Raw genomic sequence first — 14,317 nt, forward strand, 5'->3', positions numbered from 1 at the left:
TAGACTCAAGATCACGACATTATTCCACAGAGGATCAGCATGGGCTTTGCGCAAGCCTAGCAAAAATATTGCATTAAATTAGAAATCAACATGCCATAGTGCTGCTGCTTCTCTTTCAAAACAAAATGGTGTATTACAATTTTAAGACTGTCAGTGTTCCTCCGGAATCCCAATCAGTATGTTAATAACACTGGATTAACAGTGTTAATCACCCCCCCCCTTTTTTTTTTCTCTTTTAAAAGAGTGGGAAGGAAAAAAATATTTCAGCATGTGCCTAGCAATCATGGTATTAGAAAGGTTACTGATGTGCTGTAGGTACATTCTACCTTACCTCTAATTGATTCTACCATCTATTATCAGCATTAATCACTTTTTTTTTTTTTTACAGTAACATCTAAGCAGCAGTCAAGAGTGAGGCTGCATCATGCCATATACTGTGCAAATACAATGTGGCAGACAACACCCTGCCCTACAGAACCCAGCAGACACTCCAGCGAGGAGAAAGAAAATACTAGACAGGAAAATCTTACTCTATCATTGTTAATATGTGCAACTGCTTTTCTTTACAGACTTGCATTTTTGACTCCCACCACCTCAACAACTCATATTTTCCTTTGGCAATAAAATGTTCTGATAAATGCACTGAAAAATCCATTTCCTGTTGTGTGTAAATTGCTCCACTTCCTGCTGAAAACAACCCAGGTACTGACAATACACAGGTTTTGTTCCAAACATCTTTGGATAGGACCCTTTGACAGTTTCCAGGCTCAACTACCAAAGGCTCAGCTGACAGTTTTAGAGGACCTACATTAGCTGCAAGGTCTCATGAGGCTTGACACTGACCTTCCTCTTCTTGGCATGCCAGAACCTGGATCAAATCTTTGCTATTCTGAATGATTCAGACTAATTAAAAAAAACAAACCCACAGAAGCAGAACGGATGACCAGCATTGCAAAATAAAGGGCCTGAGTACTTGATGATACTACCCTCTTTTACTTTATTTCCCTAAATCACATTCAGATACACATTTCTTTCCAAACAGCAATAACGAGAAGCACTCTCCATTCGCTTTTGGAGGAGGGCTTTTTGTTGTTTTAAGTGCAGTGCACCAAACTTACTGCATCACTCTGAGGCTGCGAGATCACAACAGGCTGTCCTGAATCACATGTCTCTCGTATATTAACGTGCAGTGGAATGTCTCCTGTATCAAAAATACCAAGACACACATATGTGAAGACCTAATATGTCTTAAATGTTTTGTTAAAATAGCCCTAAAGCAGCTTGAAATCAAATTCCAGTTTGGTATATTCTTTGAATTACTTAATCTCAAAAAATTAGCACTTAAAATGAAAATTGGCTGCAGTACAGTTTCTGTACATCCATAATGATTAATGCCAAACATATTTTAGATTTTTCATTCTCTGAAGAGGAAGGACTATGCTTTGCAGTCATTTATTAGAGTCGGCAGTTTGCTTTTTTTGCCTCAAATACACAGAAAAACACAGGCTGAGATACAAATTATTTTGTGTACATAAAAAATTGCTTGAGTGTTAGGCAAATGCTCATCATGCAACTTACTATTCAGCCTATCTCCTCATTGTATATTCTTTTCAGTGCTGTTTTAAGATTTTAATCACTGTTCAAAGACTTCTTTGAATACTTAATTTCCAAATAATAGCATTTGTTATTGTCCTTATTAGGCCTTGGATCCAATTAAAAGGTAGACAACTATTCTGTTCATTCTTCTTTCCAATAGAAATCTTCTTTATATTCTGCTTTTATAATGAGCAGGGAACAGTCAGAGAGGAAAGGAACGCTCTAAAGGAGCATTAGCAGCCCTATCAATTAGCAGCCCTATTCTGAAACACATTTTCTGAAATAGTTTTTCAGCACTAAAGAACACTAGAAGTTCCCATGTTTAGTTCATTGCTACATAGATAATTATGAAGTGAATTGAAGACCAACTTTCTTTTAATGGAAGATAGAGCTACATTTTACATCATGGATGGACATAGATAGAACAGCCTACCTTAGTTCAATCTTGACTGGTCTTAGAAACTATATCAGTTTAATTCATACACTTTAGCAACATTTATTTAACCCAAACCAAGGCCAGTGTAAATTACTAAAGTTCAATGTAACCAGGAAAAGATATGTTAAAAAAAACTGTATGAAATTTGACACAGCTTAAGAGATAAAAAAGCAGAATGGAAAGCAAGCAGGAATACAAAGAAAAACCCAAACAAATAGCAAACAAAAGCTGTGGCTCCATGATTAGTGAGCTGAATCTTTGAAGAACTTCAACTTGTTATTTATGATGATTACAGTCCACTTCCTTCAAATTTAATTATTTCTCGTTTCAGTCATGAATAAATTTATTTAGGCATAAAAGTCTGTTCATTTATTCATTTAAAAAAATATTTAGGGGGTCCTTTGAAAGGCTTTTCTTAACCTTAAATATTCTTAATAAAATAACAATAACTTCATAAATCTCCCAGAATTTAGTTCCCACCATTATTTTATGCAGAGACTAATCTTCACTTTTCTCCCCAAAGATGTTTTGTTAATGAAAAAATACTTCTTCACTACCAGCTTAGTAACAATCTCAGAGAACTACAAAAAGAACTGCCCTACTACAAAGTGGTAGCCTCTCTCTTTTCTTCCTCATACTTACAAAGATGTGCTGGTACTACAGGAGCACAACAGGACTTGTATGAGCAGAAGTGCAAGTCAGAAGACAAAGCAAAATGCAATCTTAATTTAAAAAAAAAAAATCAAAACCTTATAAATTAAGCAGAAGCATAAAGACATCAAAAGCATCTGCACAGCTGTTTGGGTGATAAGGGTTTGAGAAAGATGAAGTTTTTGCACTATTCTTCACTACAGAATGTGATGGGAACTTACTATCGTATACTTTTCTGATACTAACAATTATTGCTGACTGCAAAGAAAGGGTAAGTGCTGAGAATAATCTGAATTTATTGTAGGATTGTAGGAAAAAACAAAAAGAATTTTAAAAATCTGAGAGTCGTTGTTGCTAGTTCTATTAGCAGATACAGTTTAAAAAGTTAGGAAGTGCAAAGGTCAGGATGGAGTGTACAGAAAATATCTTAGTATTACGTATATCGTAATACTGGTCACAGTTACAGTCATCAAACTTCAGAAAAAAGAAAGCAAAATAGGGGTATTTCAGAGACAGAGAGAGAAACAGTCATCAGTACAAAGTCTCTCTCACAAGCTTTGGCACACTTTCCTTTAGGGAACAATAAAAAGACGAGACAATCAAAAGTATATGAAATAATGAACTACACTCCAAGGTATACCGGTGACTACTAATTGTCTTCTGTCATAAACAAAAATAAAGGAGGTATTCAGTAATATTAAAGGCAGCCAATTCTGAGCAAATAAAAGGAAGATACTTTCCTATCCTGCACATTGTTAGCATGCAGAATTTGTCAGATGTTATCATGGCAACTAAAACCTAGTCAGGTTTCACAAGAGGCCTAAGTGCTTAGTTGAACAAACAGAAAAGCCACAGATGTTGCAAAATGTAAGGAAAATAAATTTAGAAACACTAATTTCAAGTATATACATTTTTTACATATATATATATATATATATAAAACTTCTCAAGGCTTTGGGGCAGAATTCATATAACATTGGGATAAAACTTCCATTTGGGATAGATTAATGTGAAATCTGTAAGCAGTAATTCTTATAATACCATATGGTATTATTATATAATGGTCATCCCTGGAAGGAGGAGCATACTAATCAGATCAAGTGCTGTGATTCTAAATTTAACCCTTGGGCACTGTTCTTAATCTTAGCCTGGTCTTTCACTGACAGTTTGAAGGTAAACTTCACTCTGTTTTTCTTCACACATCTCATCCATACTCTGCTAAACCTGTAGATCTCTCACATTACTCCTAATTAAGTACAATCACAATCAGTTCTGCCCTCTTAGGGAATAACAAAAACCATCTATGGGACCAATAGCATGGCACATCATTTGTGCCTGTGTATCTAAATGCATGTTTGATTCAACTGCTTGCAGAAGATTTGCATCCATCCACATAACCCAAGGCTGTAGAAGTCCCCTTGAGCTCTGATCACAACTCATTATATATTCAGAAAACTAAAAGATAGCCCAAAAGCATGCCTTTAATTATGTGTTGCCTTCCTATCTTAAGTTTATGTCAGACCTTGATGTTTCTGTGTTGATCTTTCTAAGTGAGCTTCCTGGTTCTTTTTAATGAATTAGCTATGGAAAATCATTGAGATAATTATAGTAATACATGGAAACACATCATTAGCACATGCAATTATCCCATTTACCGACTTAATTACGCTGTGTTATATTCTGTAATTTTTTTTTACTGACAGCACAGGTTGAAGTATGCCTTTTTAAAATAGCAATGTATATTTTAAAGATCAATGTATATTTTAGCTTATAGGCATGCCAAATCGTTTAATCATGGCTAATTTTTGTTTTCAATAAAGATAAATTTTCTTTTGAAACAACATTTTGCAATTCAGCCTATTCTTTTAATCTCAACACTTACATACAATTATTACAGTCTGCTTGCTTCCATACAAGAATTGACGAATCTTCATATGGGCATAAAAACAACTGCTTTAAGGGACTGCATTTGAAATTACTGTCTTTATTTTAGTATGTAACAACTCATTTCATTTAAATGAAATAAATGAGAAAACTTCTATTGACATTAATGGACAGAGTTCAGGTTTGCTTTATAAGACCAAATAGAATTCTTGGTTATTTGTAAAAATTGTTGTATGATCAATAAGATAATGAATTTCAGGTAATATTAGCACATCAATATCAAAACAATTTATGTTCTGGATTGTTTATAAATTCAAAGACATTTAAGATGCAGTTCAAGAATTTTCATATCCAGTCCACATCCCGTTTACAAGAATGATCCTGAAAAGGAACAGAGTATAAAAAAATTGTGACATTCAACTGCTTAAGTTATTATTTCTATTATACACGAACACTGTCTGAATATAGAGTAATCTAGGATTATGCAGTTTCATACTTCAGTCAATGCTTCCTTCATGCACGCCATTAAATTTTTCTTCAAAAATAAAACTATTTCTACATTCTTACCTAAAATATCCAATCCAAGGGTTTTTGCTAGATCTCTTACACCATCAGCTCCGAAAATGTGTGTCTCATGCTTACATTTGGGACACTGGAAAACACTCATATTTTGAACCAGTCCTAAAACCTGTTAAAGTAAAAGAAAGGAATGTTCAAACCTGGGATTCAAGTGTCGGTATTTCTGTTATTCATCTCTGACAATAAAGAAGAGATTATCAGCAAAGAATTGACAAAGAGTACTCATTTATAATGGGAAGTAGCAGTAATATCAGACTCATTAACATCATTATCAACTCTTATTTGTCCTCTCAGTTGCACTATCATTTGTGCATTATTTCAAGTTTTTCACATTTATAGCTCTCAAAGATTAAAAAACTTATTTGTTACAAAAAGCATCTCTTGTACAGGCCTACCTTTCCAAGAACTCTCCGTGCCAGTAGTTCATTTTCAAACTATGAATACTGGAAGAATTTTCATGTTGTGTTTTATAGCTTTGTAATTTGCATTTCAGGAAACACAAAATAAAAACATACCATTACAAGAAATGACATAATCAGACATGCTTTTAAGATATTTTTTTGTAAGTTATCCTGTAGGGAAATGTTTTCAAAAAGAACCAGATTTGCTATTCTTCTGAAGAGCAGAAGCACATTTTAAAGATCAAACAAAGGAAATAATTATGTGAAACTAAGTGGCAAAAACCACAGCATAAAAATCTAATACACACATATCAGGTACCTTTCCGTTGATGCCAGGTGTTCAACATCATCCTTTCAAAATAAGTCAAATGAAAATTTGCCAAATCATGCACACAAAAATCTTCTTTCACAATGTATAATAATGCTAATGATAGCATTGATCTCATTTTATCCACTTAGTAAACAAAACTATTCACTGAGGCAGAGCAGAATTTCTCAAAACTGATGAAAACAGCATTCAAACACTACAGGGTGAAAGCTTCTATCCCATCTGCTAATCAACAGAAGACCTGCTTTAAGAGGTTCCATGTTACAATATTTCACTTTAAGATTTACATGTTATCTAGATATGTCACATGCACCAGAGCTAAGTTTTAAAAATATGAATATATAATTTCAAGTACAAAAAGCTGTTATTTACTTTGTAGCATTTTGTACTTTTAAATTTCCCCAGGCATTCTAGTTTTGTGCTTGAACAAGCTGGCCTAGTTATTAGAGGAGCAACATATCCACTATGCTAACAAAGTATATCTGAAAGGATATACCAGTGTTCAATGCAAACAAGAAATATTAAGTTTTTTAATTAAAAATCAATGTACAACTTTTGCACCAAAATTGAAAATAAAAAAGCATGTTATTTACAATATCTTAATAAAAATTTCCTTAGATATAAGCTAAAAAAGATCAAAAGACGATCACCTGCTTTTTCTATACCACCGTAATATGTTTCATGCTATTTTCTAAGTAGTCTTCCTTTACTTATGTAAAACTTTCAGAGGGTTTAAAGCAAGGAACATTTTAAGAAACGGTAATAACAACAACAAAAACCAAAACCAAAACCAACCAAACAAAAAAGATCACCTACTTTCAATTTAGCACCACAAATTTTTCCCATTTTCTACTCTGTCCCGGGGACTGCCAGAGGAGCAAGAGGAACAAGTTTCTGTTTACTGGCACATTACTACAGGTAATTTTCTCATCCAGTTCTTAAACTGAGACAGACATGAAATACTATGTGTCAAAGGGTACAAGGTGCAGGGATGGTAAAAAGGGCTCTCTACAGCCAGTCTTCTACTGATGACCTCTGAGCAGGCATTCATCCTGCTCTTCTCTAAATTAAAGTCATGGAATTTTCACTGTGTTGGTAAACTGGAGAACACTGGAAGGAGTATTATTTGACAAAAGAAAAACAGTATTTTAACTAGGATACAGGGAAGCCATTTTCTGCAGCACAGGGACAAAAAAGAGAACTTGACATTTATACTTTAAATGAATTAATTCACCTTCAGGTATCTTGTGGTTTGAACTTTCTGTTCTCCTCAAAGTAGTCATACAACATTTATGATTCAGCAAATTCATAATCAAAGAAAAAGTAGTCTACTATTGTTTTGTGAATAGTTAAGGACTATTACAGCAGTTTTCTTAATTCTTTGATAACCTAATAACTAAGAAGTCTTTCTGCCACAGTTAATGCAAATGCTGAGATACAGCTGTATCCTCAATGCTACAGCAGTTTTACAGGACTTATTCACTGTCCTTTTTTGTTTTCATTTCAGCAAATCTTAGTAAAAGCAGATGACATTTCAGCATTACACAATCATTTTTATTTTTTCAGTGTTGTTCCTATCTGTCAGCCAATGAGTACTGCATATTTATTAATATATAAATTATTATTTGGGAATATGAAGAGATTTTTTGGAATATTAAGTTGCCGATTATAAACACCCAGTTTAATATAGAATCTGTGCAAACATACACAACTTTAGTGCTGAAGTGTATTTTTAACATGCATACTTCAGCAGATAGAATTACAGAAGGAAGAGAGTTCACTAGGATCCTCAGAGCTTTTAAATCTACAGACAAAGTAATAGGTCTTCCTAATGAAGTCAGTAATAACTCTCATTTCCCTGCTCAAATAATAGATCTGGAATAGCTTCAAAGCAGCTGTTACTGTCTACACAAACTATCCCGTAAGTATGCATGAATCCTATTCTAGTCCTTAGTGAGCTCCTTTCCCTGTACATTTCTCGGCAAGCTTGGCTCAGTAATGACATGAAAATGAGCATGATGAGATGCACCACAATACAGGAGCTAACCTATGGTAGTGGAGGAGAGGATAGTTATAATGCACGGAACTGAATTCCATTTAGTCAAATCATTATTTTAAACGGTGAACAGACATCTATCAAGAAATAACAGGAAATGAAGAAACTGTTCATTATGAATTATCTCCATACAGACTGTTTCTGAATGCATACATATTTCTTATGCTCAATTAACCTTTTGGTTCCATAACAAATCATGCCAAAATCCAAATATACTACCTTCTAAGTTAAATAAAATACAGTGAGAAAATTAAAACCCTCTGTCTTTACACAAGGAGACAATTCCTGAGAAACCCACTGAAGTTGTTCACTGTACTACAGGATGGATGGTGCTGAGGTCCAACTCCAGTCTGATGGGGACTGAAGTGATCAGGGTTACAGCTCTGCAGTCTGCCATCAACCTCCTGTGTAACCATCAGCCAGTCACTTGACATTTTAGTGCTTCAAGAAAACATGCACACTAGTATTTCTGTCTTCCTACCTTTCATCTTATAACGAGCAATTTTTGGCTCTAACATCCACTCCCAATATGAAGCCATAATCTTGGCTGGGTACTCTGGACGCTACAGAAATACCAGTAAGTACATAGCCAAATAAACAATTTAGACAATAAAAATCTTAGAAGGAAATACACAGCTGAGTTTACATAAGCAGTTTTTTTGAAAACTGTGAAATCCACAACATAACCTTCCAATTTAATGAAACTATCAGGAAAGTTACAGATTTAACTTAAACCCTCTCCTTTTCTTTCAAGGATGTGATTGCAAATATAAACCATACTGAACTGAACTCAATTTCAGCAGTTGAAAATAGGCAATTTTTTCCTAAACACTAAAAGTTATTCACCTTTTTTTTGTCACCTGCCCAGAGCAAGCCTCTGGGATGCATGAAAACGATGGCCAAACTCACATAATGGGCAAGAATCTTGAAACTTGTGACAGGACTCAGCATCACTTTGCAAACTCCTTCCTTACCAGGTGTGCTCCACTGCACAAGAGATGGCACTCCTCTTCTAAAGACTGTGTCCTAAGACTGGAAATAAGACTTTTGCATTGTAATCCCGGTTCTAACGCTGACTCTTATTGCCAGCTTTTCATCAGTTCTTTCAGCCATTCCACTCTAATTTCAATGCAGTAAAGGACAAACAATGTTAACGACATTGCGACTTTGCTGTGGTAATACTACATGTGTCAGTTGAGTCTTTGGTAACTAATGACTGTGGGGGTAAGGGGAAGGTGGTGTATCTATGCCTGTATGTACAAGGGAGAGACTCCAGTTCATTAAATATAAGCAAGCATACTCAAAGACTTAAGGCTGAGCAAACTACAGACTCTCTGCTTCTTTGAAAAGTAGACTCTTTGCAAGCGCTTTTTTAAAGATTAGATTAAAGATTTTAAACATTAGATTTTTAAAGACCAGTCAATTATATAATCAGGATATGCAATTTTAGCACAGTCCCACAGATTCCACCTCTTTGATGTAAACCTCAGGTTTGAAGTTGTCCATCAAAAATTACGTAACTAAACTTTCTTTAGATCCTCAGATTTAGTTCACACTTAGAAATGTAATACATAGGCAGGAGGAGCTGCTTTAATGCTGAAGTAAATGACACGTCTGTACTGATGTATATACAAGGTTAGAATAAAATGAAGCAGCGCCATGAAAAAGGTAAGACCTGATGACTGGTGCAAGCACATTCAAACTCAGCATCTGGTGCAACAGCTTCACTGTGACTTTTCATTTGATTTAGAAAGATCTGAAAATTCCAACAAATCAAAATAGATCGTATTTAATATCTTATCTACCACTAGTCAAATTAATAGCAGTCAAGCCTATCCTAGAATGCATGATTTTCTTAGAGGCCATTCTCTTCAGAGAACATTGAACAAAACAGACTTAGAAAGAAATCTTGGTAATTTCTCATTAAATCAAAAGGAAAATTCAGCAAAGTACTAACTTGAACACAATTTCATTTGAAGAAAATAATTTTGCATAATTTTAGCAAACCCATACATAAAATCAAAACATAACATTCCGTGTGTTATTCTTCTGTTACATATATTTGTTTTTCTTCTAGTAGCAAATGATAAATGCTACTATACTTTCATTTTAGTGCAAATATGCTTAAGGAATAGTTAACAATAAGGAATTTATCAATGTATTTCTTTTGTTAAGCTATTCTGTAAATTAAAACAAAAGGGGAAAGCAGTCACTTCAAGGTTTCTGTTGCATTTTTTGAATAAACAAAGCACTAGCTATGAAAGAAATTTCCTTTCTTAATTAAGAGTTGAAGTAACCTTCACACAGGTAAGCAAGAAAACATCGTTTTTAAAGTATACTAAATGGCTTTTTTCCTTTACTGATTAAGATAAGGAAGCATTTCAGTTTATATTTTCTCATCAACTGCACATTTCAAATGAAAAATGAATCTCTTCATGAACACTCTGGAGTATAACATTCAGTTACTTAGCAACTTGTAGCACACAGAAAATATCGAGTCAAAGATGTCACCCTGTTTAATATTTTCTCCCAATCCATACGAATATTGTTGGTATTTTTAAATTTTGCATTTCCCAAACAAGCGAGCTACCATATAAGCTACAAACCTCATGAAAAACAAAGTGATATAGACAGCCTTCTACTTGTCGTGACAGTCACAGAGCCCTTCAAATGGCAAAGTGACAATTAGGTATGCACTTATCTCCCCAAAAACTTACATTTCCTTCTTAAAATGGACCAATATATGATTTTTCCACATTTCAAGAAATTTTAGATTTTAAGCTCCAGCACAGATAGTGCTGAAGAGGACACATAATGAGTATTTAATAAGACAGTATAATTGGAAAGCACACATTACTTCATAAGATACTCGGTTTAGCAGTCTGATCCATTCCAGGTGATTAAGCCAACTGATTTAAAAGAAATTAAGTACCATTTTGACCTCGGCCTGAGAAAATTCTTTCCTTTCTGCTAAAGCAAGCTCCTGATACAGATATAAGACGGATTATAATCCTTTTTTTTGAACAAGAATTTATGAAATTGAAATGATTCCTGAATGCTTTGTTCACCTATTGTTGCAGTATATGGAATTTTTTTTGCATTTTGGAAGAACAATCTACTGGTATTATTGATGTAGAGGCTTACAGGTACATGAACTTTTCTAAACATTTCAGCTCCTTTGCGTGCATCCAGTAACGCCACATCTTGCGGAGTGGAGATGATCACAGCTCCTGGGAAAAGAAAACATGAAATACCATTAAAATCTGTATTATTGATTCTACTGTTAAATATTTTGACTATTTAATACATGCTACTAAATTCAAAGTAGTTACACATTTATATGCCTTTTTTTTTTTTTTTTGGATTTAAGGAGGAAAATGATGCTAGTTTTTTTATTGTCGCATGACCAAAATCACTGAGATATGACATGGAGTGACAGAAATAATTTAGGTATTTTCATCATGTTTTTCCACGTAGAAACAATTTATATTTTCTAAATGAGAAAATTGATCTAGCTGTCATATGACCATGGCTAGAAGACAACATGGTCCACATGCTGACAGGTTGCAGAGGTGGTACTCTGGGAATATCTACACAGTAACTGTCCCATGCCATAATTACATTTGAAAGCTTTTGATTTAACAATAAGCCTTGTTCTAAAATCAAGAGGCAGCTGCCTGTAATCAGACTGTTGCTTTCTGAACCTGCTACACTTGCTGATAAAAGCGTTGACAGGCACAGTCTTGAAACATGTTACACTAGACGCAACACCAGCGCAATTGTATGAACGATACCACAAAATAAGAGGCCAACTCATGCACACTTGCACTAGGTTTGAAAAATACTATTGCTTACTGTTCAGACACGGCTCCAGGCTACCTGATAATTAGTACTCCCAGGAGTTATTAAGCATATAAAACAGGTAGAGCTCTTTGTCAAAGGTTAGATTCTAAAGTAAGCCTACAGCTTACTATCCCACACTATCCTATATTACTTCTTGATTAATATAGCCTGCAAAAAATAGACATTATAATATTCCCCATTGCTTCACAAAGAGCATCTTTTTGCATATGCTCAGGGGTTTCAAATATTATTTCTTCAAAATTTGCATCAAGAATCTGCTCATGCTTGGCCCTCTTTTAGAAAAATGCAATGTAAAAGAGGACATTATCGGTCAATTGATTAGCTCTGGTTTCACCGTGACCATTCAGTCTCCAAAGCATCTGTTATAAAACGTCTCTGCAGAGCCAAGTCAAGCCAACCTCGCACAAGAAAGTTATGCCAAACTTCACACTAATAGCAACTACAGCAGACAATTTTAGACAGACGGGACAGAGTTTCCTACCGGGCCTGCAGCTCCCAACCCTTGATGTACACGGCAAAGGAGGAGGCAGGTAGATTTCCAGAGGCACACAACACTGGCATCGCTGGCACTGGCCGGAGCACCGGCCATCCCGAGAGCGCTCCCGGCTCCGGCAGCACTGGGACAGGCAGCCCTGCCCCTCACACCAGCCCCACGCCGTCCACTGGCTGCCGGGTGGCATCGTGCCTGCCTGACAGCCAGACGTTTCCAAACACCGCCTGACAGCACGTTTGAATGTTTTCAACCAGAGTTCTTAACCTCTAATTTGTGAAAGAAAAATACAATCTGGCACCTCGCTCCTGAAAAGCTTCCAATCTCTGCCTTACATAATATTAGACACAAGTCCAAAAAACTGAACGGCATATGTAACTTACTAAGCAAACGCAATTTCCCTATTGTTTGCTAAAACTCTGGCATCCAAGTGATTTGCTGTTTTACCCAATCCAACTTGTTTCCAATGGCATCAAAAAGAATAAAGTGGAAGCCTTTCAGTTTCATCCAAGTCACCTTAGCTCCTCGTTTCACTAAGTGTAGGGTTATGCTCTACATCTGACATTGAAATGCAGGGCTAATTCCACAAAATGAATGCACCCTTCCCTAAAAGCACAGTCCAGAAGTAAGTAATTTAGACTCAATGTCCTCGAGTTTTCTGCATTTTTGTAAAACAAAGATCTTTCAATACTTGGACAAAATGCTTATTACTGCTTTCTTTTCAGACAAAAATGGACATTTGTGTCTTACGTGTATACACTCATGTTAGTTGTTTCACACTTTTGTTCACACTCTTCTATGAAGCTGCTGGGTCAGCATTCCCTGGAACTTCAGGTAGAAGCTAATATGCAGTCAACAAAACTGAAGTTTACATTTGCTGGTCCATTATTAATTTTTTTTAAGAATCCAATAATTGGCATGGTGTGAAGGACAGAGACCATGCACAATGAAAACAGCCACTAGAACCACAAGCAACTTATCCAAGAGATATTTTTTACTAACAAATTCTCATCCAAAGGGAAAAAGACCCAATGGCACATTGCAGAGTTTAGGCTGCCAAACACCAACTCCCTGTACAAAAAACCCCGTCTTCTGAAATACATGAGTTAAAATTAGGCTCGTTGGACAACTTGCATGGCTTCTTCCACAGAATAAAAGCCAACATGCTCAGAAAGCTGCTGCTGAGGGTGTAACAGATATGTGTCTCCTACTTTCCTTTTCACTCTGAGCTGGGTTACAGACAAAATTTATTCACAGCAGCTTGTACTGACTTGCACCAACGCCCTTTAAAATAAGTATCTTTTCTCTTTCTTTGGTACAACTGCTAGTCCAGCAAAGCCAACCTGAAGTTCAAGAATTCAAATTATTAGCAGCATTATTTCCTTCACTAGCAACTGAACATGGCAAATGAGACTTTTCACGGTGCTCCCCTCCCCAAATAAGTTTGCATATGTTTATTTCAGAAAGTGATTCATATGACGAGCAAGAAAGAACACATCCCACACTTTCTTTGCTATCTTGGCTTTACATGGTTAACAGGAATATCAAACAGTAAAGAGTTATTTTGATCAAGAAAGTAATGAAATATGACTGAATTCATGCACACAGCACGTCTCTTGAAGTGCAATACGTGCAATGTTTACACAAGCCTCTGTCTGAATGAGGCAAACTAAGGCTGACAAATTGAACAGAGAAGTTGCAGAAACTGTAATGCTATCACATAGCACATTAAAACATACTACAAACTCTATGTTTGCAGTTGTGTGCAGAAGAATAATTTCTGTGCCTTGAGCATACTAAGGATATCTAAGTTGAGCACATTTAGGTTTAACTGACATATCTACTTATTCATGCATTCCATTTATTTTTGTAACTTCACCGTATTTCAGTTGACAAAAAGACGATGCACATTGCAGTAGTAAAAACTATGCTAACTGTATTTTTAATCCTTAGCATACATAATATAGAGAGACAAAACTGATGTTTGGCTTAAGCCCAGGTCCTTAACCCTCAGTAAAAGAAAGGTGTGCCT

At 35.5% G+C, this 14,317-nt stretch overlaps 1 protein-coding gene across 3 annotated transcripts in view; it reads right to left on the bottom strand.

Moving 5' to 3' along the window:
- Positions 1-14,317, bottom strand: part of NUBPL (NUBP iron-sulfur cluster assembly factor, mitochondrial) — a 95,789-nt gene that overhangs the window by 17,879 nt on the left and 63,593 nt on the right. For 2 of the 3 annotated variants that reach the window (XM_069784020.1, XM_069784019.1), the window contains exons 8-10: positions 11,076-11,161; positions 5,135-5,255; positions 1,119-1,201 (exon numbers count right to left, since the gene is read on the bottom strand). In XM_069784020.1, coding sequence (XP_069640121.1) covers positions 1,119-1,201; positions 5,135-5,255; positions 11,076-11,161 — 290 coding nt within the window. The remainder of the gene's footprint in view (positions 1-1,118; positions 1,202-5,134; positions 5,256-11,075; positions 11,162-14,317) is intronic. The other variant, XM_069784021.1, reaches the window with a different exon arrangement.

This window comes from Haliaeetus albicilla, chromosome 5, assembly GCF_947461875.1.
Source record: "Haliaeetus albicilla chromosome 5, bHalAlb1.1, whole genome shotgun sequence".
NCBI classification, from domain to species: Eukaryota; Metazoa; Chordata; class Aves; order Accipitriformes; family Accipitridae; genus Haliaeetus; species Haliaeetus albicilla.